This window comes from Aythya marila, assembly GCF_965140915.1.
Source record: "Aythya marila genome assembly, chromosome: W".
NCBI classification, from domain to species: Eukaryota; Metazoa; Chordata; class Aves; order Anseriformes; family Anatidae; genus Aythya; species Aythya marila.
In genome coordinates, this window is record NC_139081.1 from 1,962,451 (window position 1) to 1,980,555 (window position 18,105).

The 18,105-nt window shown below is 46.3% G+C and overlaps 2 protein-coding genes across 2 annotated transcripts; both read right to left on the bottom strand.

Annotated features, from left to right (window-relative positions):
• Positions 1 to 3,867: 3,867 nt before the first annotated feature.
• On the bottom strand, positions 3,868 to 10,643 carry LOC309889382 (SKA complex subunit 1-like). Its single transcript, XM_082782174.1, has 7 exons — positions 10,613 to 10,643; positions 10,234 to 10,338; positions 9,485 to 9,609; positions 8,319 to 8,410; positions 7,485 to 7,622; positions 5,700 to 5,869; positions 3,868 to 4,907 (listed from the first exon to the last, which is right to left on the bottom strand). Exons 2-7 carry the CDS (start codon positions 10,319 to 10,321, stop codon positions 4,759 to 4,761), a joined length of 762 nt encoding a protein of 253 aa, XP_082638300.1. The 5' UTR covers positions 10,322 to 10,338; positions 10,613 to 10,643; the 3' UTR covers positions 3,868 to 4,758.
• Positions 10,644 to 11,521: 878 nt separating this feature from the next.
• On the bottom strand, positions 11,522 to 17,855 carry LOC309889395 (tetraspanin-36-like). The gene is made up of 7 exons (XM_082782201.1): positions 17,642 to 17,855; positions 15,019 to 15,210; positions 14,733 to 14,807; positions 14,441 to 14,536; positions 14,144 to 14,296; positions 13,938 to 14,021; positions 11,522 to 12,946 (listed from the first exon to the last, which is right to left on the bottom strand). Exons 1-7 carry the CDS (start codon positions 17,699 to 17,701, stop codon positions 12,860 to 12,862), a joined length of 747 nt encoding a protein of 248 aa, XP_082638327.1. The 5' UTR covers positions 17,702 to 17,855; the 3' UTR covers positions 11,522 to 12,859.
• Between the last annotated feature and the right edge of the window lie 250 nt (positions 17,856 to 18,105).

An 18,105-nucleotide genomic window follows, 5' to 3' on the forward strand; every position in this document is an offset into this window, starting at 1 on the left:
ACGATGATGGCGGAGGCATCCTCCTCACGCTGACTGAGGCGTCCTCCTCATGATGACGGAGGTGTCTCCCTCATGATAATGGAGGCGTCTTCCTCATGATGATGGAGGCGCCTTCTTCATGATGACGGAGGCGTCCCCCTCATGACGACGGTGGAGGTGTCCTCCTCACGACAATGGAGGTGTCCTCCTCACAATGATGGAAGAGTCCTCCTCATGATACTATTATCATGAGGCGTCCTCCTCACGATGATGGCGGAGGCATCCTCCTCACGCTGACTGAGGCGTCCTCCTCATGATGATGGAGGTGTCTCCCTCATGATAATGGAGGCGTCTTCCTCATGATGACGGAGGTGCCTTCTTCATGATGACGGAGGCGTCCCCCTCACGACGACGGTGGAGGTGTCCTCCTCACGGTGACTGAGGTGTACTCCTCATGATGACGGAGGTGTCTTCTTCATGATAATAGAGGCGTCTTCTTCATGATGACAGAGGTGTCCTCCTCACAATGATGGCAGAGGCGTCCTTTTTTCCAGGCGGGGCATTTTTACTGTCTAATCACAGCATTTACAGCAAGAAGAAAGCAAAGGGGGGTTCTCGCCTCTCGTATCCCACACGTTCCCACTGCTCACCAAATTTGAGCTGCCCTCAGCACTTCCAGCTCGCCGCCCGATTTTGTTCCGTCAGCTGCATCATTAATCAGCGGGCTGCAAATTATGTTTGCCATCACCCACGTACTTCTCACATTTTTGACTAAAAATAGAGCAAATCGGCCCAGAACAAACAAACCCCGGTCTGCTAGGAGTGCCCGCGAGCTCTCCTAACCCCAAAACGGCCCTAAGGGAACTGAGCCCAGGGCTGGGTAACGCGGCAGAGGACATCACATCCCTGCTCCATCCATCGACCCAGGAGCAAAAACGTTCGAGAGCAAAGCTTCCGAGATCCCAAACTGCCACCAGTTTGTCATTAATTTCCTTTAAGGTTTCTTTATTTTTGGTTTTGTTTTCCCTCTGCTTCATTAATTTGACCTAAAACTGCCAAAGCAAAGGAAAAAAAAACACCAACAAAACTAGATGAAATCGTTCTCCTCTCTCTCTCTCTTCCCACTCTTCTCCCGCTGCAGATTTCAGGAGGATCCTATAGGACAGGCAACCAATTAATCCGTATTTTGATGTTTTTGGCAAAAATTTTCTTTATTTCATCGGCACGAGCCCTCCGTGTGCATTTTTGGGGGGTGCACATCCTGGAAAAGCAGCGACTCCTGCCTAATATCCGAGACAAAAGCTTGGCCGTGGTAAGAGAAAATAAAAAAGTGTGTTATTCTAATGGGAATGAAATAAAAAATAATTAATAAAAAGGCTTGGATAGGCCAGGAGCTTTGTATTTGGGCTGTCATTAATCAAGCTAATTGACAGAAGCGAGCCGTTGGGGCGATATTAAGCACAGCGAGAGCAGCCCGGGCGAAATCATCAAGGACTAAGAAGAAAATACAAAGCAGATTTCTGGGTGCAGCCATACGGAGCCAGAAAAAGAAAGGGGCTGCAGGCTGGGAAGCCCAGGATGTGTTTTTTGGGTCAAAACGTGGAGAATTTGGTGGCCAAAGCAGGCGAGGAAGACCCCTCAGTGCCTGGAAGCGGGGGAGGTTTGGGGCGCTGGTGGTGCAGAGGGATGCTGCCTCCGTTTTAAGGTTAACCCGAAGGGAAAAGGGGGAAAAAAAAACTCCTGTTAGGAGCTGGAAATGGGAGACGGTTGCAGGATGAGGCCACCGGAGCCTCCCCGGAGGCTGCCAAGCCTGCAGCCGCGACCACGCCGCTTCCAGATGGAAGCAGACGGGCGATAAAAGCGCTCTTCGTTAAACATTTGTCTAGCAATTACATACTTCGGAGTCATTATCGCCGGCAAGGCAAACACCAACTGGGTCGCGCAGGAATGAGACAGACGGGAAAGGTTCACGGGGGCTGCTTCTGCCTCTGGGGCTATCCCCAAATTCTCGCTGCAGGACGGGATGCCCAGAGCTCTGGGTGGAAGGGCTGAGGGGCAGATTTTGAAGCTACAGGGCTGAAAAGACGACTCCAGCAGCGCTGTCTCTCCTTAAATCCTCATTTTTTTACATTCAGTAACCCCAATTCCTTTCTTTTTGCCCCTACAAACCTTACTGGCTGGCCCTGCCCTTCTGGTTTCTCTTCATTTTGGCCAGGTCTCCTCTACCACACCCCTGCGGGCCAGCTCAGCCTCTGTCTGCCTCTGATTTCTCCTCCTTATACACACCACGAAAAGAAAAAAAAAAGGACTTAAATCAACCAGGAAAATAGCGACTATTTAATAGAAACGCACTTGAATCGTTGCCACCCTTGCTCGCGGCTGTTTTCCCCCAAACAAACCGCCTCGAAAGAAGCGCGGCCGGGCGAGCGAAATGAATCACCCTCCTCAGCTCTATTTTTAAAAGCCGTTCTCCGTTTTAATTGGCATCCCAATTCCCAGGAAAAGGCCGTACGACAATTTAAAGGCTGCTTTTTTTATTAAAAAAAATCAACTGTTTCGTAAGAAAACCCCGTTTAGGCTCTGTACTTTGCTGTGGAAAACGGTGAGCCTAATTATTAAGCTCTGCAGCTGCTGGTATCTTCTCCTGGTGGTCACACACGAGCCCCAAATTTAGCACAGCTCCTGCTTTTGGTTTCAGGTAACACACCTTAAGGGGTTTGCTACGATAAGAACCAAAATGCTCAAGGAAAACTCTTATAAAAGCAAAACGTGATGACGAATAATTGCTTAAATACAGCAGGGAGCAAAATAAAAACCCGGCGCTGAGCTCCCACCACCATCATGGGAGGTAGGAGGGACCTGGATGAGGTGGTTTTCATTTTAATGATTAAAATAAGCTTTTTTTTCCCTTTTTTCAGGGCTCACAACTCCACCCGTTGTTCTCTGGGGATGCCAACGTTGGTTTTATTTCGTGGTGTGGATATTTGGGTGTCGGGAAATAATCACAATCCAGGGGACATCCACATCCCAGCAGCACTGGACCAAGCAGCCGGAGCCAGGCGAGCACCCCGGCACTATCAGCGTCCCCATAAAGCTGCAAAAAACACTTCTGAGAGTCACTCGAGGAAGGCGTGTGCGCCCGTGAGACCTTTTTGCTTTGCTTTCTGAGCTAAAACTGCTCTCTCCAAGTCCTTCCTCTCACTGAAGGCTGCGAGAAGAACGTACGATCCCTTTCTCACCCATTAGAAATTAATTAAAAGCGCGCTGCTTCGGCTTTAATTTCCTCGTTTGCAGGAGATGAAGCATCAGAAAGAGGAAAAAAAAAAACAGAAGCTGATGTTTGGAGGAGGAGGACAAGCCCGCACTGGAAAGCTGCGAGATCGCTAAATTCTGGGGGAGTATTAGTAACGCGCCGCGCTGCGCAACACCATTGCCAATTGCGCGCTGCTGGGAGAGAAGGGAAACGCCAGCCAAAGAAAAAGAAGCGAGAGCACGGCGGCAGGAGCTGGAGAGCCGGGTTTTGAGGTGACTCAGAGCTGAACGCTGTCTGAAAAACAGTTTGGAAACACCAGCGTGGCGCTCAAGGAAGGAGATGGGAGCGTGGCGAGCACCTGGGGCAACGCAGGCTCTTTTTTTTTTTCACTTCTTCCCCACGTTTTTCAAGTTAAAGCTGCACGATCCCAATATAAATCACCCAGGAAACTAAATCGACGTGCTGTAAATGAAGAGAAAAGTTACAGAAATTACAGAAATTCTTATTTTGTACGTCTTCCTATGCCGAAGATGAAATAAAATCGGACACTACGCAGAGACAGCAGCTCGCAGCTTGACATCCCAGAGCAAAAGACACCAGAAAAGGTGATTTGGTACTCGCCAGGATCTCTTTATTGACCAGGTTCTGAGTTCAGTATCATTTGCTCATTAAATTGTCAGCTGACAGGATAAAACCAGAAGGATTTTCAAATAGTTGCCGTGATAACAGCAGATAGAGGCTCAGGGAAGGAAAAAAAGACTAAAAGTTTTCTTATCGAAGCAATTTCCGTCACTCACAGAGTTGAAATTAATCACAACCTTTCAAAAAACTCGAAAAATGTGGAGTTTGGCCAGTATTTTTAAATGTAATTCAACGTTTTCACTATGAAAGGGAAAAAAATGATTCCTGTTCTGCTCTTTAGCGTGTTGGTCTGAGCAAAAAAAAAGAAAATCTGGCTGTGTGATGAAGTATAAAAACCATATGGGCAGCAGAACTACCCGAGCATCGGTCTGGAAACGTTTAAATCACCTCAGATCTTCTTGTTCGAACTCCAAAACGCACAGTTAGGATAGGAATTAAAAAAAAAAAAAGATTAAGGAAAGGAAATCTGGGAATTGGTTTGAGGCGTTGAAAAGAACCCAGTGCTTCTTTTGGGTTTCTACGGAGTAGTAACTCCGGTCTCCACCTCGTAAACACGAAAGGAAGGTGAACAGGCAGAGAATTTAACCTTAAAAAGGTGATTACAGCTTCCTACGACTACAGGTGTGCCAATTTCAGCTGCTTTGTGGTTGTAAGGTACCAAAAGACATCAGCGCCTCCCAGGTTTCCAGAAATAAAACTCAAAACGCTTCAAGGCCCTTTGATATCGCTGCTCTGAACGTGGAGGAGATGCTTGGAAAACACTTTTTGGTCCTGAATTATTGCGTTTTTAGAAAATGAGAGCTTCAGAGGAGTGCCCACACACAAAATCTCTTCGTCTCTCTGCCCTCCACGTCTTTCGGGTGAGCAGAATCCAGGAAGCTCCCTCAGCAGATGACGTAGCGGACGAGGCGCGCGCCGCGGACTTCTCTGACCCGCTGGCAGTGGCGCAGGATGTTGAGGATCCCGTGGAAGCGCTTGTCCACTTTCAGCTGGGTGAACTCCTTGATGTCGGCCTCCACGACAAAAAACTCGCCTGGAAAAACAGCAAAAAAAAAAAATAAAATAAAATAAAAGCCACCTGAAACCAGGAGCAGACCGATTCCGAGGAAAGCAACGCCCAGAAAAGCAGGAAGGGGGAAATAACGCGTTGCTCCTAACGTTGGAAGTGTGATATTACGAAACAAAAAGTCTGCATGCAATTTCTCCCTTTTTTTTTTCCAGAATTCAGGGCAAAATTCTTCTTATTTGAAGATGAAGCGAGGATTTCCAGGCTAAAATGAGCCGCCGTTAGACCGGAGCAGAGCTGGGCTGCACAAAAACCCACCCAACCCAAGAATATTTAAAAGGGAAAACGTTCTTGCCTTCTGCCCGGGGCAGGAATCGAGAGGCAGACAGCGTGGCGTTGCTCTCCAGAGGAAAGGAACGTCAAAAAAAGGAGATTTTTAAGATGAGAGATTTGCTGCGCCACGTGCGTTTGGGGAAGCTCGCCCGTAAGCTGAGCGACAAAGACATCTCAGGGCGTTTTTGCTCATCTGTGCTTCGCAGACGAGAAGGCTTTTTAAGATTTGCAGACAGCCCTGTCTCTTCCACAAAGCCACCTCAACGGGAGTGATTTGCTAAATTTCAGCTTGCTCAATTTTTCCTCTTTTTGCTAAAAAAAGCAGGAGCCTCCGTAGGGATTTTAAAGGGGCCAAATCTGATTTCGACTCTCACCAGGTGCTGGGGGTGAAGGGAAAAAACCCTGCTAAGCCCGCAGCTGTTGGGTTTTGTTCTGTTTTTCTTCTTTTTTTTTTCCTGTTTTGAGAATAAATCAGAGCAGATTTACCTTTCGTGTCCTTCGTTTCCTCTCCCAGGAATCGGTGGTAGAGATTCCTGACCGAGGCGTTCATGGATTTCAGAGGCTGGTGCAGGATCTTGTACTTGCCCACCACGGCCTTGTTGAGATCTTGAACGACGGCGTTGATTTGATCGTAGGTCAAGCGGCCTTTCATGTACCTGCAATTAAAAAAAAAAATAAATCAATCAATCAAAGTCAGCAGCCAGAGAGTCAAAAACTTGAAGTTCTGCGCTTCTTTTTCTTTTTATTCAGCCTAAACTGAACGTGCTGCTCCTAGTTCGAGGCAGTTTCTGCCGCCCCGTGTTAATGAGTAAACCTGGTGGTTCGTTAGAGCGCTTAATAACGCTGCAGGAAAAAAAAAAAAAGCCATAACAGATCTTGAAGCAGAAAGAAAGAACATTAGAAAGCCAAATCAAGAAATTAAAAAAAAAAATATATATATATATCCTGGCCCTAAACTTTCGGGAGATCTTTTGGTTAATCCAAAAAGTTGGAGATGCAACGATTTGGGTAAAAACACTTCACTTTCTTGAGTCTTCTTGAGCAAAAGCAGCCCTACTGCCTCTGAAATGTGGTCACAGGTGGTGTAACACAGCCTACTACCTCAGAATCACTCGGCCTATAGACATTTAATTGCTATTTCTTGCTCTTTATGCACCCCTCAGCCTTTTTATGAAGTCCCAAGAGAATTTGTAGGCTGTGAAGACCAAGTTATTAAGTCTAAAACACCTATAGTCGAGTTCCTACGCTCCCACAATCAATAAAATACCCTAAAAAAAAGCCAGCAAACCCCAGCTCACCCTGAAGCAGCAGCAGAAAGGCACGATTTATTTCCCTAAACCTGTTTCTGCCTTGAATCCGTAGGTACAAAACCCAAAGCAGAGGGCTGCGTTCTTCAAAAGAGCAGCCTAACAGCGGTCTGCCACAAAGATAGAGCTGGAAAAAAAAAAGAGATGGAGCTCCTAACAGCCAGCTCCCTAAAAAAAACGTTCAGGCTAAAAGAAATATTCCCCTAAGTTACTGTCTGGGAATTATAATGAAAGCACACGTGCTAAAAAAAGCCTTCGGCGGTGAGAATTTGGAGAAAGAACAACAAAAAAAAAAGAACGGATTTGAAGGCTAAAATAATTTGCAGGCTTCCCACCGTGCGAGACTGCTCTGTTTGATCCAAGATCCTTCATGCGTGAGCCTGAACACAGCACGTGCCTTTGTTAAATACCTGCTGCAGAGCTCAAAAAAGCCACGAAGCCGCCGAAGACCGCGCGAGCAGCGCTGCAAAGCTTCCGCTTTTAAGGATAATGAAGCACTTCAGGAGTTTATCAGGGAAGATAACGGCTTTTACTGGGGGTTAAAGCAACATTTGGCTGCGTCTGCTTCTCTTTGGCCCTTGAGGAAGGCCAAAAATTGTCACGGTCCAGCTCTGTCCTTCCTAAATTCCATCAGAAGTACCCAATGAGTAAACCCACCGAAAGCTGAATTTCTTCACCCCTCTCGAAACAGACCGAGAAATCGAAAAAAAAGAAAAAAAAAAATCAATATTTTCACAAACCCATTGTCAAGGTCAACTAAAAACTGCCTTTTTCATCATTTTTGCTTTTTTTGTGTAGCCGTATGGCATAAAATCACGTCTGGAGCTATTGCCACGATGCTTCGCACTGGAACGTTTAAAATTTCAACGCATCTGTCAGTTGCAAGAGCTCGTTTTCCCCCAAAACCTCTGTTTTCTGGCCAAATCGACGTGCGAGGGAGGAAGAAAAAAAGGTGTTTACTCACGCGGGAACGCTTTCAAACTCTTCCGTGGTTATTAAGGATGCTTCTTTAATAAATCTTGGCTCCTTGGCAGGTTTTTTTGCATGTTCAGGTTCTGCAGCTTTCGTTTGGTCCTCGCTTTTCGCAGCCGGCCCAGCGATACTGGAAAATTAATTAATATCAAGCACATAAATAGCAGCTAAGTAGTAAGGGGAGCACCAGTACGTTTTCTGTTTATTCACAGCCCTGAGCCATCTGAGAGGCTGGGTGAATACAAATCGCGATCTCTCCTAGAGGAAAAAGAAATAACTACAGCACACGCTCCCTTTTCAAAGGGCGCGCTTCAGCTGACTTCATTAGGGCCCCTCGTTTCGCCGCCAGCAGGTGAATTGGAAGCAGCCCAAAGCAGTTAAAAAGTCAACGTCCCGTCCCGTTTCGCAGAACAGGAGGCCTCGATTCGTATGGGATGAAGCAGAGCGCGGAGCTCCAGCCTAACGGGCAGCTTTAAAGCACTTTGAAACGAGTTCAAGCCTTGGGAAGCCTGACTCATCCATTAATCTTTTGGAGCAAGGAAACTCGGGACAGCTCTGCAGTGTTAAGGATGGTGAGTGCCACCTGCTGGACTCCCAAAACGCCTTTGTACACGAAATTGTGACAACAGAAGCTCTGCTCTGTGTTGTTTCCATTTTTTTTTCCCCATTATTGTTTCCAATAATGGGAAAAAAATAAAATAAAAATCAGGAGCAAACTCCAGAATCAATACGTAAGAGCCTCAGGGTCCTAAAAGTTCAGAGTTAGCTCCTGGGGAAAGGATGGGAGCTGTAGGATGCAACATCTCCACGCTCACACACCACGTACCAGCTCCGACTCGGTTTAGGCAGGTGGAGGGGAATGTTTTCGCGGAGGTGCTGGGCTTCGCTTTGGTCTCGCTCAGCAGACTTCTGCAGCTCCTGAAATTAACGGTGGAAACCATCAGAAATCTGAAGTTTCAATAATGTCGTGCAATTAAAATTAGCTCACTATGAGGACGATGTTAAAGGAAATCTTAAGAGGTGTTTTTTGGGCTCTTCCCGTTGTTTTATATCTTTACTGCCTTGTTTTCCAAGAGCAGCAAGTAAAGCTCAGGAAAAACAAAGCAAAGAGAGAGAAAACACGAATCTCCCTGCCCTTGCCCTCAAAGTGTCAGAGAAATTTGAGCGGGCAGGAAGTATTTAGCAATGTACCATGGCAGGTTTGGCTAGGGGAAAGGTGGTGGTGACTAGAGGAAGAAATACGACAGGAAACTCATCTACATTCCTCAAATACTTTCAAAAAAGACCTACAACAAATGAAGACACTGAAAACGCACACTAAAACAGATAAATATATTCTAATTAATTCATTTGTGTATCTATTGCATGGATGTAAACATAAAACTATTCCTTACACCACAAAATCTATTCTGATAAAGGCATGCTTGCTACGTATAAAGCTTGAAAAAGAGCATTTTTAATCTTCTGTGCCTTGACAAACCAAATCTGCTTCATCTGCTGGTTTTATAAAAGATTCTTACTCATAAATTTGATGGAAAACTAAAATTTCTTTTTGGCTTTAATCCTCTAACACCAGCTATGTCGATATCAACAGGTTCTGCAGGAGTGTTGCGGATAGAATCCCATTCTCATCTGGGAAAAAGATTTTTGATCAAGAAGAAAAAGCAACGGCCTGTTGAGAATCCTTTTTCTGATTCTCTCAAGCCTTCTGAATTAGCAATAAGGAACAGAAATCACTACATACTCCCTTTGCAACACCCTCAACAAGGCATTAACCTCCACTCAACCCCAACCGGAGACAGGGAAGAGTTTCAAGAACAGCAGCTAACACTTTGCATTGCTTCACGAGTTTTTAAAAGTATTTGATTGTTGCCCTTTCATTTTGAAGTAGCCTCTTGCATCTAAAAATATCACTGAGGATCTTGAGAGTAACAACTAAGCACAAGGATTCCTCTGAAACTTTCAGTATTTTACAAACAGAAAAACGATTACTTTGAGCAAATTCTTCAGTTTTTCTTGCTGTTGAACTTCCATTTCCATTTTATTCAGGAGATCGTGCAAGAGAATCATCTCTTGTCCTATTTTGCAGAGCATAGACTTGAAGGATGGCTCTTGACCTGTCAAAGAGAAAACGTGAGAACGTTATGGCAGAAAACCAAAATATTTCTGACACAAAAACAAAATTCAATTTCCCTCCTCTCTGCACAGTGATTTTCTCCTTACTCTATGCTCCCCAGCCAGCATCTCCTCCCAAGAGAAGCAGCAACATTATCCCCTTCACGATCTCCCTCTGCTCTTCAAACACAAAGCTAGCCCAGATGACCCCTCTAAACACCATTTCTACAATTCTTTGTAACATCTGTGTTTAAGAAGGGATAAAAAATGAGCCTGAAACATTTATATCAGCTTCACCATGGCAGATTAAATAAGTTTGTTACCCACAGCACGCTTACGCCAGAGATGCACTCCTGTAACACTTGGAGAAGACACTGGTATTCACCTCCAGCTATTCCTTTGCATATTTTTGTAATTAGGCTTCACTTATTTTGTAATTAGGCCTAACTTAACAAGGTATTTTTTCTCCTTTTCCCACCAGGTGGACAGATATATGGGGTATTAACCACCAGCCTACAAGTATCTCAGAGGAGCATCCTCTCGCCTGCTTGACCCACAGCTCACTGATTTTCTGCAAGGAGGTATGAGCCCAAACCAAGACAAAACCCAGCCTTGATTTCTTTTACCGATGCTCCTTAATTGCAGAGTCTTTTTAATTGTTGAAATCTTCATGTTGATGTGAAAGCACAAGTCCTCCAGATCCGAAGAAGCCATTGTCCTCTGCTGTCACACTGAGGGACAAAAAAACAAAAAGCATTGAAAAGGAAGACTTTAAGTAAACTCTAAGTGCACAAGCAGCATTTTGAGAAGGATAATAAACTGTCAGAGAAGCAAAGGGAACTTAAACAAGGCAGTAAGTGCAGCAACCGCTCCTTATTCCACCAAACGAAGAACGGGGCAGGCAGCACGAAGTAACTATCACTAAACAAGGCAATCTCCTGAATTTTAAAAACAAATACAGAGCAATATTAGTGCAGCGATTCCTCAAGAAACCGAGTTACTTACACAGCACAACAAGGGACGGAGCCGCCTCCCCTCAGCCCCGTTCAAACCCGCCGCGCCCGCCCACGGCGCATGCGCGGCCGCCATTTTGTAACGCCCCCCCCCAGCCCCGTTGCCACTAGGGAAAATTTAAGTTAAATAATAGAAATTGGATAAATTGGGACAAATAAAGGGTTCATAAGCACAGAAAGGGGTTGTGGTGGAAGGGATCTTAAAGCTCACCTAGCCCTAAGGCCTTTCCACAGGTCAGGTTCTCCTCACGAGATGGGGCAGCTACAGCTTCTCCAGGCAACCTGTCCTGGTGCCTCGCTGCCCTCAGAGTGCAGGATTTCTTCCTAATACCTAAATCCGCCCTTTTTTAGCTTAAAGCTGTTACCCTTTAGGATATACCCGTCTGCTCACTGCCTGCTTACTACTTTTTTTGCAGGATTTCAGCCCAACCGCCTCACTTGGTGACACAGCCCTCCTCTGTGCTTCACCTCAGAGCCAGCCTTCCCTCACGGCGCTTCCACCCTCCCTTGGGGTTTGGCCCAAATTATTCAGGGTTTGCCTCTGTTTGCTGTTTGTTTCTCAGACCGTGAAGCTGGAGGTGAAAGCTCCAAGTGCCAGGGAGAACTGGATGTTTCTGGTGCCCTCTGCCTTGCTCCGGGGTGGGCTATAACCCCACAGCGAGGGCACGCTGCTTCCCCTGCCAAGCTGCTGTGGTTATGTCCTGTATGCCACGTCCAACAACCGGGATTCCACCAAATAAATACATAAATAAATAAATAAAAACCCAGCACTAATTAATTACTTAAAGAATTTAAGATTTATTTTTGGCATTAAACAGAAGACAAAGCCCTCATATTAATTAAATCACCTTCAACATATACATTCTTCTATTGGTTTCTCCTACACATCAATTTCTTTCAGAAAAAAAAAAAAAAAAAAAAAAAGATAAATAAACAGCTTACACTTACCCCAAACTGCTTTATTTTTTTTTTAATAGCTACAGATATAAAGGTTTGCTGCACCGAATAGACTGCTCATCTCTCCAAAGAGCAAATATCCAAATATGCTGTTCCTTTTCCACAATTCCCTACCCAAGAATAGCTCAGTTTTCTCCCTCCCTGCATCACAGCTCTAAAAACCCTAAAGCACCGAGACATGGATTAGCACACAGACGTGTTAAAGAAGGGCCATTTGTGAAGAAGTGGTGCAATCCAAGACAGGACCACATTCACCAGACCTTCAAAGAAAGAAATCAGTTTCAAACAACAAACAACAGGTTAACAACATTGCTTGGCGAACTAACAGGGTACAAGAAAGTTTTATATTAATATTTTTAGCTGTGAAAAGCAGCCAGATGTGTTCAGTCACACAGAGAACTCTGCACTAGCCCTTCCAGTCATCCTTTCTGCATAACCACGCTGATCCAATGTTTCCTCCAACTCCTGCATTCATCTGCATCACTCTTGCAGAGACACGGTCTGTCTTTGGGTACAGAAAAAAGAAAAAAAAAAAAAAAGCCCCGCTTCATAAGCAATTTTTATTGTCAAATTAAAAACAAAAAGACAAAATGAATCAAAAGAAGTCATGTCCCAAACACGCATCACCTCCTGGCCTGGTGGTGTTCACATTTGCTAGCTGCTTCACCAGACAACTCAGATTTCTGTTCCGGACTTCACAGCGTTTGTCTCACTCTAACAACCCCCGCAGTAAACTGAATTTCAACATATGACCACGACAAGGAGAAAAAATTGAACCACAATCAGATACAGAGAAAACACATTCCATCTCCCCATGCTTATGAAGAATATTTGAACCTTGCATCCCGCTGTTTCTTAAGCACATCAGGGGAACGATCTGGTGTTTTCGCAGACAACTGAATCCGCTCCTGCAGTTTCAGTCAGTTTAGTGATTAAAAATAACATTTCTGCTGCTTGTTTTGAGGGAAAGAACTGCAGAAGTAGGCTTCTTTCTGGAGCCCCTTACGCCATCTGGTGCTACCTAACCCAAAATCCACAAGAACCTTACAGAAAGCTGTGGTACGTACGACCAGGGTTAAGTTACCGTAGGGTAACGAAAATCGGAATTGCCATTTCACATCACCCCCAAGAAACTTTTCCCAATCAGTACAAAAAGTTCCTTGCATTTCTCATGTAAATAAAGTCAAACATTTGACAAGGTCAAGAAATCGTCCTTTAGCGTTCATCTTTACAAAGCTATTGTATCATCAGGAAGCAGAAGAAGAGGGATCTTTGCATTTTATTAAGCGAACACCCCCGAGTAAAGAGGCTGGTATCCGCTGTCTTCTCGCTTGCAAGTAAGCACGCAGACGCTCAGCATGCCGAAGAACTGAAAAAGAGGAGAAACACAAGAAATTGAGTTTTGCTGCATTTTATTTCACTTTTCGCATCCAACATTTATGATAATTTTTCATCATAGCAAGGACATTCTGTTCATATTAAAAAATATTTAAAAAAATGAAAATAAATCTATGGAAAATATTTTTTTATATTTGCCTATCACTTTTCAATAATAGTTTCAGTTCAACTTTTTCCTCTTTTTTTTTTTTTTCCCATTAATTTATACATCCACATTAATTCTTAGTTATGTTAATCCAGGAAAAAATTCAGTGAAAACCCCAGATTTTTCTGGATTTAGAAGTTCTATGCATTTTTTAAGCATATAAAATAAGGAAATAAAAGATTCGTCATAGATAAATTAAAATGGGACCTGTAACACAGTGCACAACCGAGCACTTCATTGAGGGAAGGGAAAAGATGGAAGATTCCTCCCTGAGCAATTTAAGGATGTTTTAAGTTTTACATCAGTGCTTTTCAAATCCAGTTTTCATCCCCTACATGATTTGCTTTCACGTTTCATTTAATTCAGTGTTGTTATTCCATAAATAGCCCGGCTGGTTTCATTCCTTGTCATGTTCCCAGCACATTTTGACGCCAGGTCTCCTAGCACAGGACTATTTGTTGACTTGAACCTAAAACAAACTTCAATGAGGGGTTTAAAAACCCCAGTTAAACACAGGAAAGTTGTTTTTTCATAATAAATTTGAACAAATTCTAGATCTAGGCCTTTTAGCACTCCTAGCTTTTTGTACTTGCTACTACAGGACCAAGACGGATTATTAATTTTCTTGCTGTTTCAAACTAGTTTTTGGATCTCTCCCCTTTTTGTCATGCAAATGAAATGCAAGAGTTGGCAGAAAACCAGCGAGGAACATAAAACTGGGCTTATTTTAGGCTAGTGGGACACTGTGGAAAAAAAAGCTCTGCGATCAAAGAGGAAATTATTATTTTCCACGGGGAAAGAGACAGGAAACCTTTACCTTCACAATGGCAAAGCCCAGGATTACAAGCATAGCGTAGCTGATGACACTCTGCAGCCCGGCCTCCAGCTCCCCTAAACAGCCCTGGCGTGGAAGAGAAAACCGAAAACAAATCAAAGACAATTCAGCTGGACGGGGTTTTAAAGGCAGGATAACCTGGGTGCCAGCGTGATGTGGAAATGAGCAGCTAGGCCCTTTATCCTCACCTGCGTGTTGAGTTCCTGCGGCTGATCCAGGCTCCCCGTGCAGTTCTTCAGATTTTGCTTGCAGCAGCTCAGGGGGACGCTGTTGTTCCCAGAGGAATTAAACCACTGCGTGGCCGTCCAGTCGCTGTAGTTCTTCACCCCACAGCAGTGAAGCTGCCAAAGACAAGACAAGCTGCGATTTCACCCCTTCAATCTAATGCTCGGAGATCTCATCTGATGAATTCCTCTTCCCCAGCCCCAATTCCTCAAATTATTCTTTCCTAAGCAGCCCTCAGGAGGCTTTAAAGGCTTTCTTACGTTTTCTTGCAAGTAATCCATCACAGCAGACTCTGAGTTTCTCCCGTCGTACTTCTCGAAGACTGTGCGCATCGTGCCTTGAACGTCACTTTTCACCTGTTTAGAAAGGGGACAAAAAAAAAAAAAAAAGACAGATTTAAGGTGAGAATTTGGATCTGTATCCCTCAAAGTCAGAAAAAAAGGACAAAAAATGAAAAAAAAGTGAGAAAAATGGATATACTGGAGTGCTGTAACAACACGAGGTCTGGCTTTTAGCTTTATGTTGGCACTGAGATGCTAATTCTTTGCTTACCTTCTCCCTGTAAACAAACGCCAGGACGAAAGCAGAAACCTCTGCGATGAAGATAATGAGGATAATGGCCAAGAACTGGAATTAAAAGAGAGGCTGGGATAAGGAGGAGGTCCACAGCACCTGAATTCCTTTGCACACTCGCACCACGTTGCTTTATGACTCGTGAGAAGAGTTCTAGGACCCCCAGATCATCGCATGGGGTTTCGGCAGGCTGTTTTTGAACCTTTCTCTTTTTTTTTTTTTTTCTGGCTTTTTTTTTTTTTTTTTTTTCTGGCCCCGCACTCACCAGCCCCAGGCCAACCCGAGATTCCCGGAAGGTGGCGCAGCAGCCGAGCAGCCCGATGATGAACATCACGGCCGCCACGCAGAGGATGATGACGGCGGGCAGCAGCGCGTACTTGTCCTGCAGGAAGTTGTCGTAGCTCCTGTAGGTGTTCATCACGTAGCCCCCGACATAGCTGAGGCCAGCCGCCGCCGCCTGAAAGGCAACGCGAGACATTAGCAGCTGGGATTTAATTGATTTAGCGAGTTTTCAGCTTCAGAAGTTAACAACTGTGATGTGCAGATCCAGAAGAAAATGTGTGTGTGCATCAGAGACTTGCTACACATCAAAACTTTAACCCAAAGGAGGGAGAATTTATCACCACGGGGTTGTTTTGTTTTGTTTGAGGTTTTTAGCTGCAGCCAAAGCACCAAAAGGCTCAGCGAGGCTTTTTTCCTCAAGGTTTTCCTGGAGGAAAACCTTCTGGTCAGAGATGAAACGCAGCCAGGCAGCGAAACGAGGTAAAACTAAAAGATTTGGGGTAAAAACCGGTCTTAAAGGAAGCTCAGGCTCGCCCACACCCCACACGGAGACAAAGCCAGGGCATCATCCAGGCTTTAGGAACCGAGGTTGGGAGTTTTGTGGGTGTTTTTAGAGGCTCCTCCGAGCATCCTTCGGCTCGGCAACCTCAACCCACCTCGCGCAGACTCCTTCCCTGCGTTTTCACACTTACACTGCTCATTTTCCTGATTACTGCCACGCTCAAGGGATTGGGCACCTCCTGGGATGGCCGGCGGCCCTGCCAGCGCGCCCACCAAGCGGCCACGCGGGCAACGAGCGCTCCCGGTCCCCACGGAACAGGCTGGAGCTGCACGAGGTCATAAAAGTCCGCCACTGCGTGCTGCTAATCAGAATCATGGCACGCCCGGAGGATGTTTTTATCCCTGGGAAAGGAAAATCCCGGGATTTGGGTTGTTTCTCCCCTCGTTTCAAGGCAGCTGGAGGTGCACGGATGGCTCAGCAGCCGCTGCCGAGGCTGTTTTCTCCGGATTTCGCTCCAGAACACCCTCTAGTTCAATATTTGCCTGCAGGACCGCCCTGTTTCCTCGCCACTCCGCTCCTGGCTCCTGCTGCTTTCACTTGCTGAGCTGCGAACTGAGTGGCAAAGAATTTAGGCAGCCCAGCTAATCCCAAAGCATCGGGAAAACGTCTTGTAACAGGGCAGATCCCGCTCATCTGTCCCAAAACGCAGTTTTAATGCCGAAATCACAAGCACGGAGCCATCCCCTGGCTGAGACCCGGCTGCATTTCGGAGCTGCTCCAGAACCCGCCAGGATCCGTGGCAGCCTCGGGGAGCGTCGGAGCAGATCTTGTGTTTTGCTAAGGATCTGCAGCCTCCGTGCTGGTAGAAACCCAAGTGTTATAAAGAAAAAGACGATCGGAAAGGGCACCCAAGTCGGTTCCTCCTTCTTCCCCACCCTCTTCAAAACCTGAATTCCAGGTTCTGCTGGCAGGAATGTAATTACCCCGCGTTAATGGGTGCTCCAGTGCATAAATGCCACGGGCTTTTGGGGCAGCATTGCTCTTCCTAGGAAAACAAACAAAGGGCTGGCAAGGGTCACCCCAAATTCAGAGGCAGGGGAGTAATTACGGACGGTGTGCGGAGCCAAATGACCTAATGGCTTCAATCGTGGGCAAAGAGCTCCCCGAGGGTGGAAGGGAAGGCAGAGAGACACTTCTAGACGGACAAAAGGCTGTTGTTTGACGAGAAAACCCCGAGTCCCAGCAGTGATGCCAAGCCGGGTTGTACGTGAGCCGCACGAGCTGAAGCCGGGGGAATTTCCACATGCACACGGCGAGGCGTCCCCGGGTTTCTCTGCGGGTATTTCAGAAAACCACCACACGATGAAGAAGCCCTGTGAGAGCACAGCAATCAACACGGCTCAGCACGGCAGTGGGAGGTCTTTACAACCCGGGACACAACACCCCGTGAAAACTCAGGGGTTTAACTCAATGTTTCCATTTCCTTTTTTTTATTTTTACCCTCGCGTCTCTCTCTGCGGGACTTCTTGTTCTTCTCTTTATGGGATTTCTTGTTCTTCTCTGTCATTCTTCCTCGCTGTCCCAGCCTGAAACCCCCTGGCTGGTAACAGGGTTTTGCAGGCACCTTATGTGTCCCAAAACCTATGGGGCCAGGGATTACGTCCCCCTGTGGGTTGGTGAGGCTGTCCTATAGGATGTGACTGGAAAAAGGTGTCTGTAACCAGGTTCCCAGCTGGGATTTTCTACAATAATCCCAGTTTAAGGCATTTTGCTCCCTGAAAGAAAGCCCTCCTCAGCACACTACTTGGCAGCAGCCCCCGGATGATCCCCCACAAACGGTCTGCAATCACTAAATTAACTTAAAACCTGCTTTTTTTCCACAAAATAACGTGCGATTAAGACCACTGAAGAAAACACAGGCTCCGACAGCGCTTTTTTTCCCTCATAAACTTAAAAACAAACTCCCACCCCCCCCCCCCCTTTCGCGCAGCTAAGCGGCCGCCAGGCGTGAGGCGCTGAGGGCTCCGGTCCCGGCTCCCCGCCCCAAACCCGGTTCGCCCCTAAAAATTTGGGGTCGGAGCCCTCCCGCCGCCCCCCTGCTCACCCAAAAGGCGAGGCTGAGCAGCAGCAAGACGGTTTTGGAGGTGATCACGCCGCAGTCCATGGCCACGACCGGCCGGGAGCCTCTGAGAGCGGGGCGGCACCGAGCCTCTGAGCCCGCCCTGGCTGCGCTGAGGCGGCGGAGCCCGGCCCTGAGGGGACGGATGGGGTGGACCCGGGGCTGGGCTTTTCCCTCGGTCCCACACCCCAAAAAGTTTGGGGACAGCCACGGTGTGGCTTTGGAGAGATAGTAGAGTGTCTAAAAGGCCAGGCTGGGCGGCCAAACGGGGTCGGGCTTCGAGTTGGGCGGCTGCAGAGGGCTGAGGTTTTGAGTGTGGTGGCTGCAGAGGGCAGAAAAGTTTCATTTTTCCGTCTTCCCCGCCTCACGGTATTGAAAAGTTTAAAGTGTTTAAAGTAAAAAGTTTTAAAGTGTAGGTTGGCGAGGCAGGCGTTTGTTTTGTACAGAGG